Source organism: Phocoena phocoena, chromosome 3 (assembly GCF_963924675.1).
Source record: "Phocoena phocoena chromosome 3, mPhoPho1.1, whole genome shotgun sequence".
Lineage (NCBI taxonomy): Eukaryota > Metazoa > Chordata > Mammalia > Artiodactyla > Phocoenidae > Phocoena > Phocoena phocoena.
Window position 1 is genome coordinate 32,470,926 of NC_089221.1, and position 27,390 is coordinate 32,498,315.

Consider the following 27,390-nt stretch of genomic DNA (forward strand, 5'->3'; position numbering starts at 1 on the left):
AGAGTATACACATTGAACAATAGTAGTTGATGATCTATTTTTAAATTTCAAAGCACCTAATAGAAATCCCACTTTACCCACATGAAGACTTTGAGTTCCTTTACAATTACTTGAAATTATTTCAATTCAGTGGGGCTACTCTTCAGACTCTCCAATGGGCCTCCGCAATATTAAAACATGGATAATGCATTAATCATTATTTAATCAATGAGTTTTAAAAATCAGTAAAACTTCTGAAACACAGGGCTAGGGTAGAGGGAGGATTAAAGGCATTTGAGGTAACTGATAGTGAAAACGTTGGGAAAAATTGACTTAGTCTAATCCTGAAATTTGCAGATGAGAAAACTAGGAGGAGGATAAATAATTTATCCAATAACACATCATGGCTCATTAATAGCAGAGCCAGCATTAGGATTTGCTCGATTCATATTTTGGAAGCGGTGAAAAAATTTCCTAATATGCTATTTTCTTGGGTGTTAGGTTTCTGCATTTTGTATCGTGGCGTTTAGTGTTCTTAGCATTTGGAACCCAAATGCTTCACATTTTGTTTTGGGGTTATTTTTGGTTGAGTACGTACCAATAGGAAATACCCCAGCCCAAACGCTAAGGTTTATTAATTTGTATTTCCTCTGCTGGCCAACTTTCCAGTAAAGTGGTTTAAAATTTTTTTTCCATAGGGGTAATAGAGAAACAAAAACAGAAACCTTTAAAAGAGTCTTCATAGTAAAGAGGTGCCATGAAAGGCTAGTCAATTTTGAACTCCATTCTTCCATTCTTCATAATTTTGGGGTGGTCTTCATTCATATCTACTCTAGTTACAACAGTATTTTAAACAATTATATGGTAAACTTTATACAAAAGTTCTGCTACTACTATAATGTTTGAAAACATTTAACCCACCGGTAAGAGTGGAGACAGCCCTGCCTTTTAAAAGATAGATAATTTGAATAGAGAATATAAGATAGGATCATTAGAAGTACAAACAAGAGTTTTTCTTCTTATGAAAAGTTTAAAGATTTCCTTCCTTATATTTTTGTTGTTCTTTATATTTCTTTAGACAACAGCCATTTTTTCTCAAAAGATTTTTCTTTTTTTTCGGAAGGGAGAGTTGTCTATTGATGGTCTAAAAGAAGTGCTTACATAATTGTAGCTGAGGCAGAACTGGGTATTTAATATTTCTTACATCTCATTGATGCAGTCTTCCAAGATGTTGATTAAGCAGGGAAATCATTTTCTAAGTCCAAAATCTCAAAATGTATAAAAATAATCATAATTTTATAACAAATGGTAATAACTAGTTTTGTGCATTCATTTTCTATGATACCCGATAACATAGGACAATTAAAACACAGACTTCACATTGTCATCAAATGAACATAGCAGAATGACCAAAGCTGAGAACTAGTCATTGTCATAGATGCAACCTAAAAGAAGAAAATACAAATTTAAATTAGTTACACAAAATACATATCCTCTAAGTGTTCCAACACTGTAAATGTAAATGATTCATACTCTCCTGGTTTAGGATAAAAATAGGAGAATTGTCTCACTTTATGAAAAAGCATTTAAATCGAAGGCCATATATTTATTTAACATTCATTGCTCAGTGTACTTTTCCAAACAAAGTTTCTGGACAAATCTATTCTCTATCAAAATGAGGCTCAAGATTATTTTACCTGGTACTTAATTAAATGTACTTTTTGATAGTAATTCTGAATGAGGTTGAAAATATTAGGTATCAGTAAGAATCATACATTTAAAAGGAGACTAAAAGGAACATAATTAACACTATGCTTCATTTCAGGTGAGATTAATGTTTTAGATCATAATTTAGAAATGTACAATGCTTAGATAATACTAGTGAGTAATACAGGTTATGAAATAAGTACCTACTTATTGTTGAGGCACAAATGTTTTTGTGGATAAAGCAATTCTTATTAAGATTCATGGTATAATGAAAAATACACTAATATTTCATTCTTCTGCTTTCAAAGAAAATAAATAAGAGATTTTTCCTTGATTTTCAGTCATGTTCAAAAATAATTTTATTTCATTATACCATGGCATTTACCTTTCTTAACATTTTCAGGTGATTCAAATTCTAATCAGATTGGAAGGCTCTAATTAATCCAGCAAGCTATTTTCAGTATTTGTAAGAACAGTAAATTCACCATGACTGTTCTCTGTGCTGGATGCCACGTGAGACTTACCATCAGCAATATCGTCATAAATCTCTCCATCACTGTAAATGTAGAAAATAAATTTTATTTTAAAGAAAGAATCTTCTTAACATTAAAGCAATATTTAGGTTATAAGTTTAATAATGTGATTTTATGTGACATAAGGCATTTAAGGGTGAGAAGTTACATTTATAAGTGGGAAGAAATTTCATATTCATCTGTATCTCCTTTCATTGATTTAATCTAATCCTCTGTTTCATTCTTATAGCACACACACACACACACACACACACACACACACACACAAAATTTATTCCATATCATAGACATACAGAATAATGAAAACATGCCCCAAGAGCATAGACCATGCCTTACTCATCTTTAGATAGAACTATAAGCCTAGCACACAGCTGTCCTTGGTCAGTAGCGTTTGTTGAACTGAACAAACTGAAAAATCACGGCACAGTACTCCACTGGGGGCCCTAATCCAAAACTGTGATGGATTCTTTATGTTCAGTAATATCAGATTTATACTACTTTCACTTGAACTTCAAATGTTGAATCAAATACAGAAATATTTGGCATAGGAAATGGGTGCATGCTTTCTGCAATGTTTCTAATTATAATTTGTAAATATTAATTTAAAATATATAAATATTGGTTACAAAATAAGCAGCCAGGATATGGTTTGTATGGTGATTCTTTTTTTATTTATATATTTTATTTATTTATTTATAATTAATTAATTAATTAATTTTATTTTTGGCTGCGTTGGGCCTTCATTGCTGCACGCCAGACTTTCTCTAGTTGTGGCGAGCGGGGGCTACTCTTCGTTGTGGTGCGTGGGCTTCTCATTGCAGTGGCTTCTCTTGTTGCGGAGCATGGGCTCTAGGCACGCAGGCTTCAGTAGCTGTGGCGCATAGGCTTAGTTGCTCCGCGGCATGTGGGATCTTCCCGGACCAGGGCTCGAACCTATGTCACCTGCATTGGCAGGCGGATTCTTAACCACTGCGCCAGCAGGGAAGTCCTATTTTTTACTTTTTAAAGTTTTTGGCCATGCCGCGCAGCATGTGGGATCTTAGTTTCCCGACCAGGGATTGAACCCATGTCCCCTGCATTGGAAGCATGGAGTCTTAACCACTGGACTGCCAAGGAGGTCACTGTATGGTGATTCTTATGTTATATAATTTAAAAAATATTTGTGGTTATAGGCGGCAGCCATAATAATCGTTCTGGTGAGTTTTACACATTTTAGGTTTTATCTGGTCCTGAATCTTTGTGAAATATTCTATTCTACACACACACTGAGTCCCTCCTATGTACCAGGAGATATAAGTAAGACACAGTTTTTATTTCAAGAAACTTATAATCTAATGGAGGAGAGAATGATATGCAAGTAATTAAAGTAGAAAGAATTATAAATATTAATATAGCCTTGAAACGTAGGATACACAAATGTAAGGTGACTTTGTCATTTAGACCAGACCTACTCTTGGTTCCTATACTACCTCTGTGCATTTATCATGGAAGCAGCAGCAGGCTTTTCAAATTGCTGCCAACTATGGCAGATGCTGTGAGTTCCCTAGGTCTTCTGTTTGGATCCTTTCTCTGAGATTGAGGGAGGATTTGGCTAATGGAAATCTGATACAAATGCAAAGAGGACAGATTTTTTTCTATTATTCATTCAATAAACTTTTATTAAGTATTCACTTCAATAGGTAGTAAAGCAATAATTACTTAGAAAGTACACTTTCTGAATTCTCTCTTAATCATCCTGTAGTAATCACTGATGAAGACGTGGTCCCGTTATTTGTCACGCATTCTTTCCTTGAAATTTGTATCTTTCATAGAGTAAAACCTATTGAAAAGTCCCATGCCTACTACTGTGATTAATGCTCTGAGGAAAATAAAAGTATTGTGATTATTTTTCTTTTGACTCTTTCCTGGTTTGCTGACAGAGCCCTTAACATTGTTTTGCCTCTTTCTGATTGGTGTCAGGTTATTTATGGATACAGTTTGTGAATCGTCCTTGATTTCTTAATCATGCTGAATTCTGTAAATCTCTGTATTGGTATATGACCTACCCTGATAATGGAGTTCATTTCTTGCACTGGTTTACTTGGAATAGGATCTTATAACATTGTGGGTGGACTCTAATAGCACTAGTACCAGACTGTGACAATGTCCTATTCATAAAAATAGAAGAATCATTGACCGCTATCTTTTTCTGGCATGCTTCCAAAAAAGGCAACTTAATACTCTACTATGCCTAGTGTGAGTAAAGAAAAGCCTTCAGTTAGGCGCCAAGCCATAAACCGTTTACAGGCGATATTTGTACCTACTCTGCAGACACTAATCGATACCTGATTAATTCAATTCAATCAACTGCATTAATAGCTAGTGAAATGCAAAGTGTTAGTGGTTTTGACCTGTCTCCAATATTTGCAATGTGTGTATCCAATGAATATCTAAAACTATGAACTGTATAATCATGAATGAGAAGGGCTCCTCCTTTATATTTAAAAGAGTGACACTTTATCAAAACTAACTTCGTTATGGGTACTACCATATTGACATTAGTATAGCATATTGTTTTAAAATTTATTTATGATAGTTTAGTAGATTATATTATGTAAGTGATATTAGGAAACTTTCTTAAAGAAAAGCATATAATTATTTTCAGAAGTATAGTAGTAGAAGAAAATGGGCTTACTTGTCTACCAAGTAACTCCGAAGGACATAACCGTCTAAGAAAGAAAAAGAAAATAAATTTTATTAACAGTACAAACTAGAAAAATCCCTACTATTTTTAAAGAAATTGAAATAGAATTTAATAATTAAAGAATATGATATAATATATTGAATAATTATTTTTATCTCCAAATATGACTTATTTTTCTTATTTGTGTCCACTTTTCTCTCCTTCCTTTTTTTTTTTTTAACATCTTTATTGGAGTATAATTTCTTTACAATGGTGTGTTAGTTTCTGCTTTACAACTTTTCCTCTTCTCTCTAACTTTTTTTTCTCTCTCTCTCCTACATGACTCTTTTCCTCCATTTACAATCTTTCCTCCTTTCCCCCTTAAATTAAAAACCAATATTTTCTTTTCTAAGCTACTGTAGGTTGTAGCATAATCTTCTTTCACATTTTAATCTATTTCTTTAAGGTGTTACCCATTTGACACAGTTTTAAGAATTTATTAAGCATAATTTCTTCTATGAAAAAAGTAGGTCACAGGTAGGGATTTTAAATATCACCAGGTCTAAGACTTAACGTTTCAAATTTTATTATACTGAACAGTCAGAACTGTGTTCCATTCCCCTTTCAGATCCGCAATCTAGTGTGTACTTGGGGGAGTGTGCATTCTAAATGGTTTCAAAACACCTCTCTTATAATGAGTGTGAAAGATCTTTCACTATTGCTTTTGCCATCTGACAGAGCGTCGATGTTTGCATTTTCATCTTTCATGGAATAAATAACTATTAGAAGAGCACGTATCAGGGATTCTAGTGATTCCTCTGTTAAATGGAAAATAAACATTTTATACAAGAAAGCAAAGTTTTTTTCACTTTATTTTTGCCCCTCTTGTGCAAAATACTCCTAAGAAAACATACGGGCTATTTTTCTTAAGAAAATGTCTGCTGACATCTAATTAATGTTACTAGCCTTTGGAATTATTGGTTTTGTGTTAGCACCTAGCCACTGTTGTATGCTTGATATTAGTACCATTTATAGTCTTGTCAATACAGCTTCCAAATAACTTCTTTCACTGAGTCAGTCTATTGGTTTTGCTCCACCTCAGATCTAGTTTTGGTTCTAAATAAGAGTAAATGTGTAAAAAATGATAAAGCAGGAAGCTCACAAGCAAAAATTAATACCAACGTTAATAAACTTACATAAACATACTAATATCATATTGCCATTGATTTAACATGCAAAATTTTTTTAAAGTTAGAATCATACAACTGAAATTGTGGATTAAAAATTAAGAGAATGAACTTTCCCTTGAAATATTCCAGGGTAAAAACAATTCCACCAAAATATTTTGTCAAGAAATTAACTACTTGTTGATGAAAATTGTTCATAAGAATCATATTTGGAAAATAAAGAATCGAAGTTATCTCTGAATTCCTGCAGCATGGCAGTAATGAAGCATATGTCAAAATGATAAAAGTACAATAAGTAATATTTTTCTCAGAGTATTAAAAATTAGACAATGTTATACCTTCCTTTTTATTTCAATTAAAGAAGTGGAAAAATTAATATAAAGGTCATCTAAAATTAATATCTATGATCCTTGGGTAGACTTTGATTCCACAGTTCTTTCAGTCATTTCACGTTAACAAACTTTAAAAAATAGTTAAGGTAGACATCATCATTTAGCGCAATTTTTAAAGGGGGATAATCTCATCTCTAACAAATTCAACTCTATGTGTGTCTCTCAAAAGAGAAACTCTGTGCAAATAACAGACTTTTTGAACAAAGTGTGGATTTTGTGTCAGGCTTCCAATAATTGAAGTCTATCTTTACTCGTACTTCTGTTTAGGGCTAACATAAAGTGTGAACCATTTCTACAGACAGTAAGAGTCACAAAGTTTTTTTTTTCGTTAGTTAAAATTGGTGGTTATGTTTTCATTTTGAATTTTCTCTTAAAACAAATTGGAAAATAAAACAATACAAGTAAGTGTTCCCATTGATATTCATGTTTAAATTAATAATTTTAAAATAACGACTGAAGCCTTTAACGATGAAATCAATCTCATTGTGAGTTGTCTGGGCTTTGTAAAGTGTCTGAACTAAAATTAGCATGTAGACAATTAGAGAAATGTATAAGAAGTAAGAAAATAGTGCCAGAGATTGGAATTATTCTGGCCTCAACTATATTTCTGTTGTTGTTTGTAAAAAATATTTAGAAGGTCAAGAGAAACAAAATCCAAAACAAAGAGAATATAATCACCATTTCTGGAAGTAAAAGGTTTTTATTTTCTTGTGCTTGTAGGTCATCTACTTTTTAAAACTCAGTTATGCTAAAATTGTGTAGACCTGGATAAAACACTATCTGTAATTAGGCATAAAACAGTCCTTTCAATGACCAAAGTTAATAACTCATGATATAGAGCTTAATTACCTAACCTCACAAAGTTTATTTATAAAAAAATATATTTTCCTAGCTTCTCAAATCCCTATTACATTTCCTCCTATATCTTGACTCTTCAAGCGTTCTATGGAGCAGCTTTTTCTTTTGTTGAAAACTCTAACGTTGTTGCCGTTTTGTTGTTTTTGTTATTGTGTGAGCTACATAAACATCAACGATTGTGAATATTATTTAAGAACAAACTTATCAAGGGGTTGGGGTGTGGGATGGTACTGTGCTGCTCTACTTTAGTTGCCTGAAATGATGTGATCATTTGGGGCTCATAAACTATGAAATCACTATTATATAGCACTTTTGTAGGGTTAACGACTTTTAATACAGCATAGGTTTTGCTGTCTAGTACCTTTAAAAATCTGTGCTGAAACTTCATTCTATTACAAGCATGATTCATGACAGTGTCAAAACAAGTGTCTTACCATGGAGTTTTAAACAACTTCTCCATGATAGTTCCTAGACACAAATTTTTTTTTTTTTGCAGTAGAAAAATGTTCTCTGCTCACATGTTCCATGAACATTCATCATAGGGAATGTCATGAAAAATACAAACAAATGAAATAAACAGAAAACCTCATCATAGTTCTGTAACATGCAGAGTGGCTGCTGTGTTTAGTTAGCTCTATAATATCATGGGCACTGGCACACCAGGGATGCTCACACGTAATATGAAATTATCATTAGGAAATCTCACATTCATAGAGCAGAACACAGTGACTTGAAACAAATGTTTTGAAATATGTGGTGGGTAGAGTTGGTTAAGAAAGTAACACCCACCCACCATATGTGCCAGCTAATTTCTTCCCAAAACATTTACTTGCTGCAGTGCAGGTGTGTCGCAGGACTAATGACTCACCTTTCAGAAGGGTGTTGTGAATATAAAATTACCAAGGATATACAAAACCATCTTTGGAAAAAATATCTTTGTTCTAATATTTTCAAATTTTTTACTCAATAAAAATGACAAATTTTATTATTTCCTTATTATTTCGTTTGTTGTGAGCAAGTCCAGAAATAAAGTTAAACTTACTCAATTTGGCCTCACGCAGTTTAAAAACAATAAAGTCATACTGCATAGATTTACTAAGGCAAGTGGAACAACGTCCGACTTCAAGAGAAAATGCTCATAATGTAATAGAAATTAAAAACAAAATGCAGTGTATAATGCTAAATATAAATTATTATCCTAGTTCTATAAAAATGTTCTCTTGCCCTCTCTCTTTTTCTCTCCCTACTTATTTTTAGGGCTTCAAATCAGGTGACATTAAATTTCTGAATACAAAAATTTTCTTCAGTGAACATGTGCTGTTTTAAAATCGAAACCAAAATTACCTAAGCAAAGAAATCATCAATTGGATTTGGGGACACCCAAAACACCTTTAAAATTCCCCTTCCTTTGGTGCCCAAAGGAAATGGACAACATTTTGATCACAACTCAGCTCATGTCTCATTCCACACTTTTTTGTAGAAAAATTTTCTCCAGTGACAGGAGGTGGGAAAACTCACAGCTTATGAGACTTTGAGTTGAGGAACATGCACAAACATTAGCGAGAAATTCTAGACATTTGGGAACGTGCCAGACATATATATTTAAGATCTCAATGCCTCTACAACGTGCTTTTCTACAAGTCAGCGGGTGAGACCTGATCAAATGTGATAATGCCTGTAAAAGTGGCTTGTACTCTACTCCACAGTGGGAAGGGATTACTGTTAATGATTTAGCCTCTCATATCTATCATTACAAATTAGGTTTAAGTAAACTATGGTTTTCTTTTTTTTTTTTTTGGATGGATTAAAGAAGAATAGAAAGTAAGGAAAATGTTAGGGTCATCGTGATGTTGGACTGCAAATGTCGTTACTGCTAATTAGATGTAGAAAAAAGGAACTGAAAGATTCAGAGTCTCCCAAATGATACACAACAAGTGAACCACATCACTATGGCTAAGACAGAGAACTTCTGTCTTCTAACAAGTTAAACTATTCAACGGACTTCTTCCTGTGAATGTCAGTATGTCAGATTTCATCTGGTTATCCAACTGCAATCTCCAAATTGTTATACTCAATTCAGCAAGCCCCAAACAAGGTGCCAGGCAGTGTAGAATGTGTTGGCAATACAGTGTTGAGAACATTCCACTGAAGCTACTCTCAAGCTCCGTCTCATAAGAGTAATAGATTGGAAAAACAGTAAGGACGGTGACCGCAATAACAGTAGTGGCATGGTGCAGCAAGGGAGAGATTAATTGTGTTAGGGTGGCTGCAGAGGAGGGAGGGAGTGTGCTTCCAATTTTAGATGACAACTGGGTTGTTTTTAATAGATAATTTATGGGCATTCCAAGTAGAATAAAATAGCATAGAAGGATGAAATAGCATAATTTATTCAGGGAATGACAAATGAATAGTTTACATTTCTGGAGTGTTAGTTGCAGATGGGAAATAGTTGATGAAGGTGACGCTAGATCACAAAGGGCTTTATATACTAACCCTAAAGACTTCATGTTTTTAAAAATAATATTTGGGTAACAGTATGGTGAGTGGATTGGCTGAGAGAAGGCTAAGGAGACATAGCATTTGAAAGGCTATTGCAATAATCCAGGTGAGGAAGGGTTAAATCCATACAACAATTGTCCCAAATCCTATGGAGGTATTTGAGGAATAGATCAGAAATTAAGAAAATTAAACATGTTAAGGATCCAGTTCAAGGAAGGACTAACCAGCAGTTTTAGAAAAATTAAGAAAAGCAAGAGATTTGGAAAAATAAAAGGGAAATTAAGCAGATATGATCATTGAATCGTGGAATAATGAAATCGCAGATGCTCTTGGTGGCCCTCCCACCTGCCCAGGAGTAGGCTTCAATTCCTGATGGACACGGAGTTGATGTATAAGTACCCCAGTTTGTTTCCCACCAGATGGGATAACACTGCCACTCCGATTTCCCAACTGATTAAACTCCTACTACCCAAGTGTACCTTTTTTTGATAACAAGATTTTATTAGCTGCCTTCTCTTCCCAGTTTATTAACAAGATTTTATTAGCTGCCTTCTCTTCCCAGTCTACTTCTCCACGTGCTCATGGGAGTATCCCAGAATCTCCTCCCAAATGGGAAAGCCAAACTAAGACAAAGTCCTGGCCAAAGAAAGTCTATAAATAAAAAACAACTAGTACGCAAGTGCTACTGATATAATCATCTGGTTTTCATTCTGTTCGAGGTGGACCCTAAAACCACCTAAGAATTGAATTAGTTATCAGTGAGCTTGAGAATTGTAAAGTGCATTGGTCCTGCCACAGAAAAAAAAAAAAGAAGAGAAAAGTTACAAGGAACTCTTGATTTTATCTACCAGGATGTCATGTAATGTTTTCACCTCTCATTTTTAACAGATGATAAATTCTAAGAGGATAGGAGTCCTCCAGTATTCATAGCAGTATTTAGAATTACTGAGGTCGAAGTAGAAAATGATAGCAGATTACAAATTATCCCAGAATGGCTGTTGCTTTTCCTCATTCTTAAGGTCTACTGGCTCCTAGGTGGGAGTCTCCTCTGAATTTCTGTTTTTGATGCTGAATCTACATCTGCTCATCTGTATCTATACATGTTTGTTGTTGAGGTCATTTACATCCTGTTACTCAGAGTATGTTCTGCGGACCAGCAGCATCAATTACCTGCGAGCTTGGGAAAACACCTTACCTCAGACCTACTAAGTTAGAATCTGCATTTTTAACAAGATCCCCACGTGAAGTGTATGTACTTCGGAGTCGAGGAGCATTGCTCTAGATGGGATTTGTTGCGGGGACAGAAATCTCAGGACAGCAGGTCAAGATAAGTCTGAAGCTTGTCCTCTGGAGAAAGGTCCACATGACAAGTACTAGAACAATTCTCTGTTGTGAAAAATGTGAAATAATTTGGAAAGTAGAGGGAAGGAAACATATCATTTAGGCCCATCACCCTAATCAGCCACTATCAGGATTTTAGTTTGGTTTCTTTTATTTACATATTTTTTAACATGGCTGTAAATAAATCCTATCCTACTTTAAGCAGGCTTCTTATTCCTCTCACTGTTGTATCATGAGAATTTCCTCATGCTATCATAATCACCCTGGAAAATACACAGTTTATATATTTATCATAACTTATTTAATAATTTTAAAAATTTGAACATTTTAAAATATTTTGATGACCTTTTAAAGCATGTAGTTATTCTGCATTTAAGACTATTCCTTGGGGTACATCTTCACAAATCCAGGTCTGAATGGGGGTTTTCTTTGTCTTCTGGAGCTCCACCTTTGAATTATCTCCAGTAACCTTCAAGTCGTAATGCTACATACCCCTGCCTCTTATCCTTTGCACCCACATTCCATTTTTTTCTTTTAAAGCCAACCACACCCCTTCCATAAAAGCTTTAGATCCATTTTCCCCACCCTTGAGTCACTGTATTTTATTCTTAAAACATCTACTTCGGTTCCTGTCCCTGAGTCACCTTCCTGTCATTAAAATTGAACTCAGAGTTTGTGTTTTCCGTGCAGACTTACCGAGCTGATATGGGACAGCCATGTTGGCCATTCAATTTTAAATATAGGACAACATAATTTTGACTTACTCTTCCCTGGACGTTAAATGAAATAAGCTTCCTTTTAAAACTGGACAAAAACATTTCCACCTGCCAGCTTTAGTAGCTCAGAAAGTCAGAGAGGACAGGACACTCTTGTGTTTATTTGGAATAGAATGTCATATTAAATGTGGCCGAACAGGAAGTGAAAACAAGTGAATTTGCAAGGTAGGAAAACTGGAGATTCTAGGTGTGACATATGCGATATAATTTCAAACCAGACCAGAGCAAGAACCACTCACTACTTTAGCAGAGTGGTTCTCACTTTAGTGTATGTAGGAGCAAACTAGGGAAGCCGTTATGATCACAGACTCTGTCTGACCCACAGAGTACATGACTCAGCAAGTCAAGGGTGGGTCCAGGGTGTTAGAATTGTAATACACACAGGAGTTTTCTGATGCTGGTGGTCTGGGGGACCACATTTCCAGAAGCACACATTTGGCATAACTTTGGCAACTCAGTGCCAAATATAGCAGGTGGGAAATGAAAAAAAAAAAAAAAATTAAAGTAAAATACATTGATTCCAGCACAGCAAGGTCTCCAGTTTCTTAATGTTTTCCACAACTCACAAAGCATGGAGCAAAAACAGTTAATACAAATAGGAGTGATCACTAAGACTTGTTTAGTCGTTAAATTCTGGGGTGTCCTATCGATAAAGAATAAATAGTGACTTACATTTTCCTTCTTCGTTCCTGCAGAGAATTTTTGTATCATCTGTGTTTTGTATAACTTCCAGGGATTCTCCAGGCTTCACCTGTAGATCTCTGTTCCCCCACTTTTTAGAAGTTAAGTAGGGTGCAACTTTGGTGTAATAGAGGACTCTAATTTCACCATCATACTGGAAAAATAAGGAAAAGCATTTACCTTATTGATTGATGTGTATTATTAAAGTAATTCATTTATTGACAGATTTAGTAAGAAAATCTTTGTTAAATAACTAGTTCCTTGTTTTCAAAAAATAACAAAAACTTCTTTGGAGAAAAATCACTCATAACTTCACCAACCTAATAATAATAATTATTATTATTATTATTTTTTTGGCGGTACGCGGGCCTCTCACTGTTGTGGCCTCTCCCATTGCGGAGCACAGACTCCGGACGCGCAGGCTCAGCGGCAAGGGCTCACGGGCCCAGCCGCTCCACGGCATGTGGGATCCTCCCGAACCGGGGCACGAACCCGTGTCCCCTGCATCGGCAGGCGGACTCTCAACCACTGCATCACCAGCGAAGCCCCTAATAATTATTTTTAAAATAAAAAGTTTTTTTAAATTTAAGATGTAATGCATGTGTTGATTTGTCGCACTCATATATTGCAAAATGATAACAATCAGAACATAAGTTCTATTGGCTTGATCACCTCGCAATATTACCATTTCTTTTTTTATAGTGAGAACATTTAAGATTTGCTCCGTTAGGGACTTCCATGTATATAATACAGTATTGCTAACTATAAGCACCGTGCTGTAATTAGATCCCTAAAACTTACTCATCTAACTACTGAGTATTTGTACCCATTTGACAGACATCTCCCCATGCTCCCCTCCTCTGGTAACCATGATTTTACTCTTGATTTCTGTGGGTTTGGTTATTTTAGATTCCACATATAAGTGATATCATACAGTATTTGTCTCTGTCATTCTGACTTATTTTGCTTGGTATAATGCTCTCAAGGTGCATCCCTGTTGTCACAAATGGCAGGAGTTCCTTGCTTTTCATGGCTGAATAATATTTCACATATATCTATCTATCTCACATCTTTTTTATCTATTCTATTTTTAGCTTACCTTCTTATTAAGTTTCAAAGGACAGCTAAATTTAGATGATTATCACAGTACATATATTGTGCATGTATGAGAGTTTACTTAATTTCTTATAGGAATAAATTTAAATCTAAAATAAATTTTGTAGAAAATAAAGGAGTTGTGATGGAGGACTGTGATATTGATAATCACACTTTTAAAAATCATCAAATTTTTCATTAGCACTTTGAACTTTGTATGATATTTAAATGTAAACATACTTTAAATTTTTTCCTGAAGTCTTTTTCTTCTTTTTCTTGCTTTTTTAGTTTCTTAGGGTCTTTTTCTTCTGCCTTGGCCTTGGCTCCTTGACTAGGATGGCAGAACACACATAAAATAGCATTTAGTTTCAAAATATAAGAAGAATAGTGTATAACAGACAATTCATAACATTACATTTTTGCTAAATTTCATTTTCAATTATCATTGTTAGAAATCTAGTACATTCATTGTAATAAATGATGACATTTCATAATGCAGAATAGATTTTCAAAAGAATACAGACTGAGTTAAAATGGAAGTGAGAGATAATGTATTATGTTGAATGGTATAAAATGACTGAAGTATAGTTTAAACATGGTTACATATCAGCAGTTTCATATGATTCAACCTATTCTTGAACCCCTTATATTTTTCAGCCTTTCCTAGATAATTAAGTGGTTTGGCTAATGTCATAGAAAAGGCTTTTTAAAAAAGAACACTTTGTGAAAGACTGATTTTTATGGCTTAAAAAATTTATCTATATATAATCTACTTAAAACAAAGCCAGGGTCACATCTCATGATACCAACTAAAGCCAATTATTATAAGAGAGGTGAACAGCTCTGAGGTAGTGATTCTCCAGCCTGGCCACATATAGGATCACCTGGGAAGTTTTTAAAAAATACCACTGCCCTTGTCTAATTCCCAGAAATTAAATTAATTAAAAATTCTAATTAATTAAATTGAGTGTGGTCCAGGTACTGAATATATTTTAAAAGTTCCCAGGTGATATTAATTTGCAACCAAGGTTGTGAACAATTCCTGGGTTAAGTATGGATATTAGGGAAAGGCTGTGACTCTCTGTAGGAGGGAATTTAAAAAATCAGAATATTTGTGAATAATGAAAAATTTTAAACACTGACATTAATTTTGATTACCTAAGGTAAAGTTTTGTTTGTAACTGATTTATTTAAAATTTTTGAATCTTAGAATTTAGTTCATTCACTGGGAAATGAATTAGCACACTGTCCTGCCCTAGGTTCTGCATTGTCCCTCATACCTTCTCTCTGATGGTACCTGGGTAGTAGTGGAATCGCTGGCCCGGATTAGCACTCTGGAGCGATCAGAATATACATGAATGTTAAAAATGACCCACAAGCTCTCTTTAAGGGTAATTTATTGAAATTTATTTAAAAAAATAGAATGCTGTGTTAGAGACACACGATTGCCTTGAACTCTGAAAATAAGCAATGGGAAAGAAATTAGTACATATCGCACAAAGTTTAATCAGCTGGGGCTTATTTTGCTTAAAGAAAAGGGCCAGTGGGTGACCTAGAGAGATATTTAATGGAATGTGGTGGCATTTCTACAGTAATATTAAACACAAAAATGTGCTTAAAACTGTCAGGAATAGAAGCGACTTCCCAATGGTGAGGAATATTAAAACTTAACATATTTCTGAAGATTAGATTTTCCTTTCATGGAGAACTGAAAAAGGAGAATGATTCTCCTTTCATATTTCTGGTGTGTTTTGCCTGTAGAACTTGATCTTCTTATATAAATAACAGGATATTTTCCCCTCAGTTTCTTTGATCTTGCTCTTGTTGTGTAAAATTAGTTTAACAATGTTGGTAAAAAAAAACAAAAAAGAGGGGCTTCCCTGGTGGTGCAGTGGTTGGGAGTCCGCCTGCCGATGCAGGCGACACGGGTTCGTGCCCCGGTTGGGAAGATCCCACATGCCGTGGAGCGGCTGGGCCCGTGAGCCATGGCCGCTGAGCCTGCGCGTCCGGAGTCTGTGCTCCGCAACGGGAGAGGCCACAACAGTGAGAGGCCCGCGTACCACACACACACACAAAAAAGACAAAAACAGAAACTTAGAGTTCACTCATGCATTTTTACCAGTACAGCTCAGAAGACACCACTTACTGTATTCCATTGATGTTACTTTTATCCTTTAACTGATCAACTTCAAGATCTTTTTATTCATCTTTCTTTTTTCTTGAAAAAGCTAGAGAGGTGTTCTTGCTTCCATACATAGCATGTATCAGATCATCTCACATATTTATTGGAGTATAAAAAAGCATCCTAACATATTATTTTCTATTACAAAAGAATTTTCAAAAGGTACTCCTCTTCTATTAATTGATTTTAGATTTTCTTACAACTTTTGTCTAAAATTAAATTGAAGCCTTAGGTAAGCTAAAGAATGTCACTATTCACTGTTGACTGTTTTTGTTTGAATGGAACCTTTGAGAATCAGATGATTTTGTGAAAAAGTGACATAACTCGTAAAAGTCCTTTCAAAACACAAATCTGCTGTCTCTTTTTTTTTTTTCATAAAAGGAAATGATCTTCTTGTGGAGGATGGAGGAGGCTTGAAGCAGGTGGGTTAGGATTGAGACATAAACTAAGCAGTGTGTTCAAGACAAAAAACGTTTTGAGAAAAAAGTAAAAAAGGGAGCGAATGAATCAGTGAGAGCAGTTGCGATCAGGCTCTCAAATATTTTCCCAGTGAATAAATGAATGAAGACATTGGTGAGTCATAGGTCAGAAGATAATCAGGGGACAGGAAGAAGGACCACTGGGAAGGGGTGAGGGGAAGCGAGAGAGAGAAGGAGGAGGAGAACCTGGGCTATCCATCCATTCACAAACCTGGCAGAGAGGTCAGAGTTGGGATCAGGGAGAGGACGACAAAGCCAACAGGATGGCACACAGTACACACGCCCTCACTGGGGTTTTATTCCAGCTGAATTTTCTTAAACCGTCTGATTTTCATTACTTCATTGTAATGAGAACATTTAAATTACCTCATCTCTGGTGGTGGAACAGGGAAATCAGAGGCATCCACATCGTCATAAACTTCATCTCCCATGTCTAACGAAAGACAGAATAGCAAATGTTGAAACACTGTTAATGTACATTTTGATGTGAGCATTCAATGGGATTTTAATATAAAGATTGTTTCAAGGACAACAAAATAAGTTTTCCTGAGGTCTCTGTACATTTCTCCTGGAAGCACTGCCTATTCCTTAAAAGGGAGAGAGAAGTTCCTCTCTTCCTTGATGCTTGTGTTAAATATCCCTCAAAAAGAAAAACAACAACAACAACAAAATAGTGACAATGATAATAACTATTGTTATCAGGAAAAAAACCCTAAAGCAGTGACTGAGATTATTTGAATATCCACAGGTGTGATGAATTGTAAGATTAGTAGATTGCTGACAAGCAAATCAATATTACTGGCCATTGGCTGCAGGTAGAGATTGAAGTAAAGATGTTTATGGGATTTGGGGTGCTAGGATAATATACATCACTTTATTTATATGTCTTTGTCTTTGTGCCTATCTATCTATCATCTATCTATCTATCCCTCTTTTTTGCTCATTAATCTGTCTTCATTAACTTTTACCTTATAGGAATATTATGTGTGGCACTATTGTAAAATAAAAGACACTTCTGATACCAGCAGGTCTTGAGAATCAGTATTGGTGGAAAAGTTGCTATGACCTTAACTGGTTCAATGGCTTTTCCAATATGTAGACATTTTTCTTGATCCTAGACTTCTTGTTAATAAAGTCAGGAGGAATGCATCCTCTCTACACCTATTAAGTTGCTCCACAGCAAATTAAGCTGAAGAGATGAATTGAAGAGAGTACAAATGTTTTAAGAAATGATTATCACAGAAAGTTTAAAATGCTCTCTGGTAGTGGTAAGGATTTGATTTCCTTTAAAAAATACCCCCCCGCCACCTTGGGACTTCCCTGGTGGCACAGTGGATAAGACTCTACGCTCCCAATGCAGGGAGCCTGGGTTGATCCCTGGTCAGGGAACTAGATCCCACATGCATGCAACAACTAAGAGTTCACATGCCACAACTAAGGAGCAGGGGAGCCGCAAATAAGGAGCCTGCTTGACGCAACTAAGACCCGGTGCAACCAAAAAAAAAAAAATCCCCCTCTTCTGTATATATGTACACACACACACACACACACACACACACACATATATATATATATATATGCTCTGTATATGTATGTATATATGTGTGTGTGTGTGTGTGCTTGTGTGTGTATTTTCCTCCCACTCAGGTTAAGTAATTTCACAGGATAAAACGTGCTCAACTATATGAAGAATCTATAATAAATATGTAAAAATATTACATATCACTGGTTTCCAGAAAGGGAAAAGTTACTATTCCATGCACATGCACTTAATACACCTTTGAGAATGAAAGAAAATTAAAACAAGAAACACATTTTTTACTTATTTGATCACATTTTTTCCATTTTGTACCTACTATTTGTGGAGCTAAGTTTCTTTTTTTTTTGTTTTTTGCGGTACGTGGGCCTCTCACTGTTGTGGCCTCTCCCGTTGCGGAGCACAGGCTCCAGACGCACAGGCTCAGCGACTGTGGCTCACCGGCCAAGCCGCTCCGCGGCATGTGGGATCTTCCCGGACCGGGGCATGAACCCTCGTCCCCTGCATCGGCAGGCGGACTCTCAACCACTGTGCCACCAGGGGAGCCCAAGAGCTAAGTTTCTTGAGTACTTTTTGAAAATTATAGATTAAGATATAAGCTTATCAGTTATTGATCAATTTGAGTTAGAGCCTTACATATTTTCAAATTGATAACTGAAAACAAAATCAGATAAACAGTCTGGAAGAATAGTTTATCTTTGTGTTTGGTTTGCTCTTTCTATTTATTTTCATGTTGGGGGTAGGAGTTTATTAATTTATTTATTTATTTTTGCTGTGTTGCATCTGCGTTTTTGTGCGAGGGCTTTCTGTAGTTGTGGCAAGTGGGGGCCACTCTTCATCGTGGTGTGCGGGCCTCTCGCTGTTGCGGCCTCTCTTGTTGCGGAGCACAGGCTCCAGACGCACAGGCTCAGTAGTTGTGGCTCACGGGTCTAGTTGCTCCACGGCATGTGGGATCCTCCCAGACCAGGGCTCGAACCCATGTTCCCTGCATTAGCAGGCAGATAGATTCTCAACCACTGCGCCACTAGGGAAGCCCTCTTTCAATTTATTTACATGTCAAAATAAACTTTTTGAAAGCCCCTGAATATTCTTGTGAGACATTTTATTTTGTTCAAAGTAAACTTAAGAAAACTCCTTTAAAGATCTGTCTCAGCAGGGGTAAAAAAATAAGCTGATCAAAATTGTACAAAGAAGAAACTGTTTCACATTGAGCAGTGGAAAATTTTCCAAAGACAATATAAGTGATACATTTTAAAAATCAAAGAAATTTAGATTTAGAAGGACCTTCATGGCATATAATGTGGCATGTTTTCAGAAATCTTTATGCATAAGTCCAATACACCAAGCTCTGACTGAATTGGGGTGGGGAGGGTCCATGGGGAATGTTGGGGTCCATCCCTACTCGGCCCTTTCTCCATAGTGATCCTATGGCTGGAAGAACTGTTTAAAATTCATGATATTTTAAAATTTCCTCTTCCCACTATTTTACTGTTGAGAAACTGTGGTAACCCCAGGTGCAGTTACTTGACAAGGTTACACAATTTATTATTTTCAGAGTAAGGACTTTAATTCAGACAGCGTGACTATAGCCAATCCTTTCCACTACCTCATCTGCAAGAAGTGAGATATAAAATATGCAATTAGCTTTTATTACTTACCCACTTGTTTAGGAGGAGAAGGGAAACTGGAAAGAAAATGATAACACAGTTATAATCAGACCAATATAAACACAGAAATTAAGTCTTTTATTTAGGAGTGACATGAATAGCCTGGAGGCTTATAAAGTCTAATTAATCTGTTGACTGTCATTCCTTTCTCATCCTCCATTTCTCTGCTAAGTCCCAAGTTTCTGTCCATCAATCTGGAATTTAGCAAAACTTTTTGTGAACTCCAGTGTTGACCAAAAAAGTCAAGAGTCAAGATATCCAGTGATTTGTTTTGCTCACAGCCATTAGACCAATGTTTGCAGATTTGTTCTATGAAGTTTGGGCATATTATCATACCAGAGTAATTAAATGGTCTCAGTATTCTGGAGTCACTGTGGCATAGCTCAGGCCCAGAACTGTTTATTTGACTCAAAGAATAGAAATGCAGAGTCAAAATCAGCAGAGGTCATAGGAATCTTTATATGACCATGTTTCAACAATATGTACATGTATATCTCCAAAAGAAGAATGGTGAATAAGAGAGGAATATCCACTGAAACTAGAGAGTGAGAGCTTATTAACAGAAGTGATTTGAAATCAGGATTGGGTGGCTTTTAGTTGCAACAGAAAAAGACCTTTGCTTTTATTACTTTCTGAGCTTTAAACACACACACACACACATCACTGGAAGAATGGTGCACAGTTACAGTAAAGTGTGAAAGGTCATTAGTTCAAGTGATCTAAAACCAGAATTAGCTGGTGTGTAATTAGAGCAAAAAAAAAAATCTCTTCTTTTATTTCTAAGGACTACATTTGAGTAATGCTGCATGAAGAGAAGATTTGCTATGTTTACTTATAATTTTAAGAGTCCTGTTTATTGAGTGTTGTTTTAGTGTCTCACAAAAGGGTTTAAAATTAGGACTTCTATGTGGAATTAACATCTTATAAAGACTTCAGTTAAGTGTGGTGAATCTATTAGGCACATATAAAATAAGGATATCCTGTACCAGCGAGTGTAATTAAGATCCTTCAAATTCACACACATGGAACTTATACTAAAGGGTTATTTTTGTATGGAAAGGTAAAATTTATGCTTTAGTTTTATTTATACAAACTGAAGATATTTAGAATAATTTTATTATAGGATAAATATGTAATTCAAGTAGAATTAATATATCACAATTGTGATATAGAGTTACAAAGACTTTAAATATTGTACTTAGAGAAAAGAAATTCCAAATTGTGTCCTTTATTTCTAGCAATTAATTTTTAAAAGAGAATGTGTATTTTGAAGAATAGTCAGTATACAATATTATATAATAAAATGTGGCATTGGAATTGTGAACATTCAGATGTGATGCCACAGTTAAAAAAAGTCCTACTAAATGGAGGGTGAGTGTGTATGAATGTGTGAGGGTGTGTGTATGTACACTTGTGCGTGTGTGTGCTTGTACATGTTTGAATGGAAAGCAAAATATATTTTTGAACCATATGATGATTTTCGAATACTTTGTGCTCCTCTTATATAAATGCATGAGTTTAAGGGTGACACAGTAAATGAGGCTAGAATAACTAATGGGAAAAACACATTAAATTGTTAAAAGTTTGTCAGAAGTTGGTTATTGGTTATAAAATATTAGCAGCATTTGATTAAATTATTAGTGCTGTTATCGTGCACTGTATTTGGTGGTTGGTCGACTCTTACGATGAACCTTCATTGTCTGACTCAGAGTCTTTTGGTTTCCCTCGTATACTTTTCTTTCTGTCATCTTTTCCCTTTAACATCTTCAAAATCCCCCAGGACCACGTGTTACTCTTCTCTTCAACCTGTAGCGTGGAGCTTTGGAGCATGCAGGCATTGATCAGATTTTTTATAATTATACTGCTTTGATCGTTCAGGCTGTAAGCTACTCATTGTATTGAACAAAATGAAGCTATTACGTTTACAGGTTATGGTCTTTGAGTACTGCTTCTACTAGGTAAACAGTTAAGTTATTTTTTCCTATTTGGTAGATTTCTCCTGGTTCTTAAACTAGCGAGCTGAGTCAGGATTAAGTTTTAGACATCAATTTAGCTATACTGTATTAAAAGTAAGTTGTTAATAGATTAAAAATATTTTTAAATGTATTTAAATTTTAAAATACACCATTTCAAAAGTTTAAACACCCAAAGGATTCAATACTGGTTTTGCCACAGAGAGCATATGATCTCAGTTTATTTGGGTTGCCTACAACTATGATTAATATACAAAGGATAGCCATGCGACTGATTAACTTTCCAGATTGTCATAAAAATAAATTATTGATTGATAAATAAATGATAGGGAAAAGTTTGAAAAGAAAATCTGCAACACTTCTAATCCTTTATCCCTTTTTCATTTCACTTCTTTTGACGTAGTTGTCAAGGTTATTCCAAACAATATACCACTTCATTTGAAGTGTGTGCAGTTACACTTCCGCATTTACTAATGCTGTTAATTAAACATTCAAATAATTTTTGGTAACGTAACAGGGAATGTTATTTCTGCTTTTTATTTTAAATAGAAATCAAAACTATACAACTCCAGTATATACAATACTTTGCAAAAAGGCAGTTTGCTGATCATTCTTACCCATTAACAGCATCCTCCTCTTCTATCCCATCATAAATATCATCGTCTGGGGGAGGTGGGAACATCCCTTCATGTGAATTAGGGGGAAAAAGTCTTCTGTTAGTTTTATAATTTGGTCACAAATGTTCACTCAAAATTTGACAATAAATCTGTCTTATTTAATTGCAGAAAGCATCCTACTTTCATATCAACTATTTAAATAAAAACTAGCTTTATTTCCCACTCTCACATAGGTAGTAGGTAAATTAATTATTTTTAACATTATCTTATAAGGAATTTTTAGAGGGGAAATGTAATAAAAATATGAGGGAAAATAAAGAGTATTATGCATGGGAGATGAAAGAAATGGGGGAAAATAACTATGAAAAAAGTCAAATTAAATAAAGATGGAGTTAGAATTTATTGTGGGAAAAGATGGGAGAGGTGATAAGAAAATTTTAATTAATACTGAAGAGACATTCAGAAAAAGCTACTGATCAAGATATAAGTAAAGAAAAGCAAATAAAATGAAAGGTGAATTTATAAACATTGATGGGCTGACTTTTCATTTCTCTATATCATTTCATCAATGTGATATTTTAAAAGTTAAACCTTTTTTTGATTTGTTATCCTATAGTCCTTAGGAACCTTTCTATTTGACAAATATTTATTTAACAAATCTTTATTGAGTACCTTCTCTGTACAGGAATATGTACAATCAACTTGACATTTGATTTTTAGGATGAGAATTTTAGCACTGTCAGGTATTAGTAACCCTTATTTTGTTGATGAGATAACGAGGAGTCTTTAGGAGTCATAGCTAAGGTGACCATGTAAGTTATCATCCAAACAAGGATACTTCTGAAAGTGAAGGGGGATACTACTAAAAATTGTGCTCAGACAATTGGCATAAATCAAGACTGCCCTGGGCATACTGGAAGTGGAGTCACCCTATGACCGACCCATAACAAACTTGGAAGAAAGAACTGACTTGCTCAGGGTCACTCAGTGGCCAGGGCTGGACTCCAGGTCATTGGTTTCCAGTCCAGTGTTCTTTCTACCACATTAAGATCCTCCTCATTGTTTGCAGACAAAAGCATTTTGTCATTAGTACACACAAAAACGTTGAAGACTTGCAGAAACTGCTGATGAAAGTGTGTGGCTTACCTCCACTTCCACTCTGATTGTGGCTAGGAAAAAAAAAGTGGACCAATTAAATTAATATATGAAGTATTTAGCTATCAGGGAGAGAAGTAAATATATTGAGCAGTTATACAAAAGAAAAAATAACATTCCAATCAAAAGTTTATCAGGATGTTATTTACAATAGCCAAGATATATCAATAGAAGCAACCTAAGTGTCCATCGACAGATGAATGGATAAAGAAGATGTAGTATATATACACAATGGAATGTCACTCAGTCATAAAAAGAATGAGATTTTGTCATTTGCAACAACACTGGTGGACCTACAGGGTGTTGTACTTAGTGAAATAAGTCAGATAGTTAAAGACACATACTGTATGTTATCACTTATATGTGGAATCTAAAAAAAATAAAACAAATGAATGAATATTACAAGACAGAAAGAGACTCGCAGATATGGAGAACAAAGTACTGGTTATCAGTAACAAGGGGATGGGGTGGAGGGGCAAGCTGGGGATAAGGGTTTAAGAGGTACAAACTACTAGGTACAAAGTAAATAAGCTACAAGGATATATTGTACAGCATAGAGAATATAGCCAATATTTTATAATAACTTTAAATGGAGTATAACCTATAAAAACATTGAATCACTATGTTGTATACCTGAAACTAATATAGTATAGTATACCTGAAACTAATATAGTAAATCAACTATATTTTAGTTAGAAAAAAAGTTATCAGATGTTATATGTGAAAAGGAAGAAAAACTGTTCCTTATTGTAATAGATGAGTAGTAACAAAGCAAAAAACAAAGCAAAACAAACCTAATAAGAATCAAGTGAGATTCAGCACCATAAAGTATTCTAAACAATGATACTGTTTGCTTCTAGCATTTTCCCATGAGGCAGTTTTCAGATTATGCTGTATTACATCATTCCATAGATGGACTTATTTATAAAAAGAGAGTATTATTCCAGAACCATTATTGCATTAAATTCAATTTTCTTTTGCTATCTCATAGTCACAGCATTTAACTCTTAGTCCAATAGCATTACATATTTTTAAAAGGGAGAACTTAAAAAAAACTGAAATCCTCTTCATGGGGCCTTTGTAGAGTGTGGCTCCTGATTCTCTAAATCCAGAATTCTGAGTTTTAATTTATTTTGATAACATTCTATATTTCCCCTCTTTTATAATTGTCTGTTTTCTTGCCCATTTCTGCCACTAAAATATGAGTTCTGTGAGAACAAAGGAAGTGTAGAGTGTGAGAACTAAAAAAAAAAATCTCAGAAGTCATCTAGTTCCTTTTGCAGAAAGCAATTGAGGTGCTGAGAAATGACGTGATATGACCAAGCCCACTTTTAAGTAAATGAACAGATGAGAGGAGAACTTCAGCATCCTGCCTTCCCTTACAATATCCTTTTGGCTACACCTCGCTGCGCTCCCTGTGTCACCATTTGAGCCTTTTGGATCATCTGCCAGTAACAGATATCAGTCTGATATTACAATTGTATAGTGTAATTATACACTCGTATCTGATTCCTCAACCTTTAAGTCAGAATAAAAGAAATTGGTCCGACGCAGATCTACTGCTGATCTAGAAATAAAAAATATGTTTGTTAATGGAACTTTGGAGAAAAACATGCTATAAGTGTCCTAATATATAAATAAGAATTGATTTTTGATGAATTCTTAGTATATTCTCTACTTGCTTACAAACTATTTTCACATTCATTGTCCTCAACACTTCCCTTTGAGCATGAAGCAAGCAGATAGAATTATGTGAAAAACTGCAATTTGGGTTGGCTGCCACTCCTGGCAAATACAATATATTCCCTTGGAGAGTCTCACACCCAATTCCTAAAGAACAGAGTTATAATCAGGAGCAAAGCCACCATACATGATTTCATCTCTATAGCCGTTCTTCAATTTCCTATAATGGTCTTTTTGGAATACAAACCATTGATCAGATGAATGAGAGGTAAGGAGAGGAGAGTGTGAGAAAAGAGGAGGAAAGAGAAAGAGGAAAGGATAAATCACAGGGAAAAGGTTGGAAACATACATAGAAGAAAGTTTTTTTATGTGATGGAAGAGTGGTATTTGCACTTGTAATTTCCTTTTGTTCAACGTTTCACATTTAGCACAAAAAATTGCTTAGTTGAGAAGAAAGGGAGAAGAACCGCTGTCAGGTCCTGTGCTTTTAAGCCTCCTGTCTGCTCACAGAATTTGAAGTACACAGTCAGCTCTCCTTACCCTGGAGGAATTGGGAAAGAGCTGGTAAAGAGTGCAAGGAACCAGGAGGCATCTGGGGGAGGGAGAGGAGAGGATGGTGCCTTCTCTTATTCTTGCCAGGACAAGCTGCCAGCTATACTCAGCATCTTTCCTTGTTCTACTAAGGACAAAGCATATTCTGTCATGAGATCTCTGCCAGCAGCAGCTGTAGTTTCAAGAAAAAAACTTGTGTAGAAGTGATGTCTCTTATTCCATTTTCTTATTAAATGCGCATAAGGGAGGAATAGATGCTAGTAAATATTGTGGGGCTATACTTGTTTAAAATATTAAGCATAAAAACCTTACACCTCCTCCAACCCCAGTTTATTAAATGGAAGATTCTTTTTCTGCTACATGTTTACTAACTAGAGATATCTTTTAGAGTTGTGGTATGTATAGACTAGATAAAAGGAAAAGGTAATAGCATTAGTTTTGGGAAATAGTCACCTATTATGGAAAATAATGCTTCATTTTAAGGATATCATCCCTTTTTGTGGGTTTATCATCTTTTTCTTGAGTATGTTCATCAGTGTAAATATGTATATATTAATATAACTGGGGTTCTTTAATTCCAAAATAAGAGAAATGTGTGTGTTTTTTTTTAAAAGATAAAAGTAAAACACAAGGTATATATGTTGCTAATATACATGGTATGGCATACTCATGTCCAGAAAATTCTGTAACTCTCAGAATATGGCCATTTGGAACTTTGACCCCCAAATTAGCATTTACTGACTTTCAAATTAGGTCAAGGTGTTTCTTATTACTAAGGCCAATTTACAATCTGTAAACTCCAATGCATACATTGCATGTTTTGCTATATATTGCATAATTTATGATCATAACATGGTAAGAAGGCATGGAAGGCCATCATTCTTTTTTTTTTGGCTGTGCCACGTGGCTTGTAGGATCTTAGTTCCCCAACCAGGGATTGAACCCAGGCCCCAGGCAGTGAAAGCCCAGAATCCTAACCACCAGTCCGCCAGGGAATTCCCTATTATTCATTTTAGAAAGACAAAACTGCCAGAGAGCAACATAAGTTTAATTGATGCCATGAGCTCAAAGTCCACAAGAGGGAAATTTAATTCTTCATATAGTTCAAAAGTATATTACTGTTTTGATCATTTTACGTTTTTAAAATGGTTGATAATGAAAATATTTTTCCTTTAAAATTTGAGTTATGAAGAATGCAGACACATTTTTTCCCAAGTGAAGATCTAGCACAGATCATGTGTTTTGGGATCACTTGGGGGATTTCCCAATTTCACAAATGGGCATTAAAAAAAAAGAGGATTCTTCACCGTGCTGGAGATTTTCCTTCTCCTTTTCCTTCAACTTGAAGGGATTATGGCTTTACCAGAAAAGGGAGATATTGGAGGCAAGAAGGAATGAAAAGAAAAGGGGAATGGAAAAGGAAGGAGAAGAAAGGACAAGGAAGATCAGAGCTAGGAAAAAGAGACAGAAGAGGAGGCAAGGATAAGGGGAGCTGGAGACAGAGAAAAGAGAGAAGGGAAGGAAAGGTACGTGGAAGAAGATCGCCATCCTCTCCTCTGGACTCCTCTACCCCAGAAAGATGTTCCCATAATTCTTGCAGGGAAGGTCATGCCATTCTAGTGGAATGAATGGAAAGTTGGACCCTTAGTTGATTGCCAGGGATCATAGGGGATTTTACATTTTTACTCTTAAAGAGCAAAGTAGAGTTGGCTTAAAAAAGCATTTTTGTCTGTTATGTTTTTAAATAAGAATGATGAATATATTTAGACTCAGATTTCAGAAAAAAACACTTTATATTTTTCAGAGCTAACTTCTACATCTCATCCTTCAGTTTT

At 35.2% G+C, this 27,390-nt stretch overlaps 1 protein-coding gene across 1 annotated transcript in view; it reads right to left on the bottom strand.

Annotated features, from left to right (window-relative positions):
• Window positions 1-832: 832 nt before the first annotated feature.
• The window catches only part of FYB1 (FYN binding protein 1), a 96,894-nt gene continuing 70,336 nt past the window's right edge, over window positions 833-27,390 (bottom strand). Inside the window, exons 9-18 of the mRNA XM_065873378.1 lie at window positions 23,312-23,334; window positions 22,166-22,232; window positions 21,260-21,394; window positions 19,567-19,592; window positions 16,738-16,804; window positions 13,951-14,041; window positions 12,607-12,769; window positions 4,894-4,927; window positions 2,211-2,242; window positions 833-1,424 (exon numbers count right to left, since the gene is read on the bottom strand). Coding sequence (XP_065729450.1) covers window positions 1,402-1,424; window positions 2,211-2,242; window positions 4,894-4,927; window positions 12,607-12,769; window positions 13,951-14,041; window positions 16,738-16,804; window positions 19,567-19,592; window positions 21,260-21,394; window positions 22,166-22,232; window positions 23,312-23,334 — 661 coding nt within the window. The 3' untranslated portion in view covers window positions 833-1,401. The remainder of the gene's footprint in view (window positions 1,425-2,210; window positions 2,243-4,893; window positions 4,928-12,606; window positions 12,770-13,950; window positions 14,042-16,737; window positions 16,805-19,566; window positions 19,593-21,259; window positions 21,395-22,165; window positions 22,233-23,311; window positions 23,335-27,390) is intronic.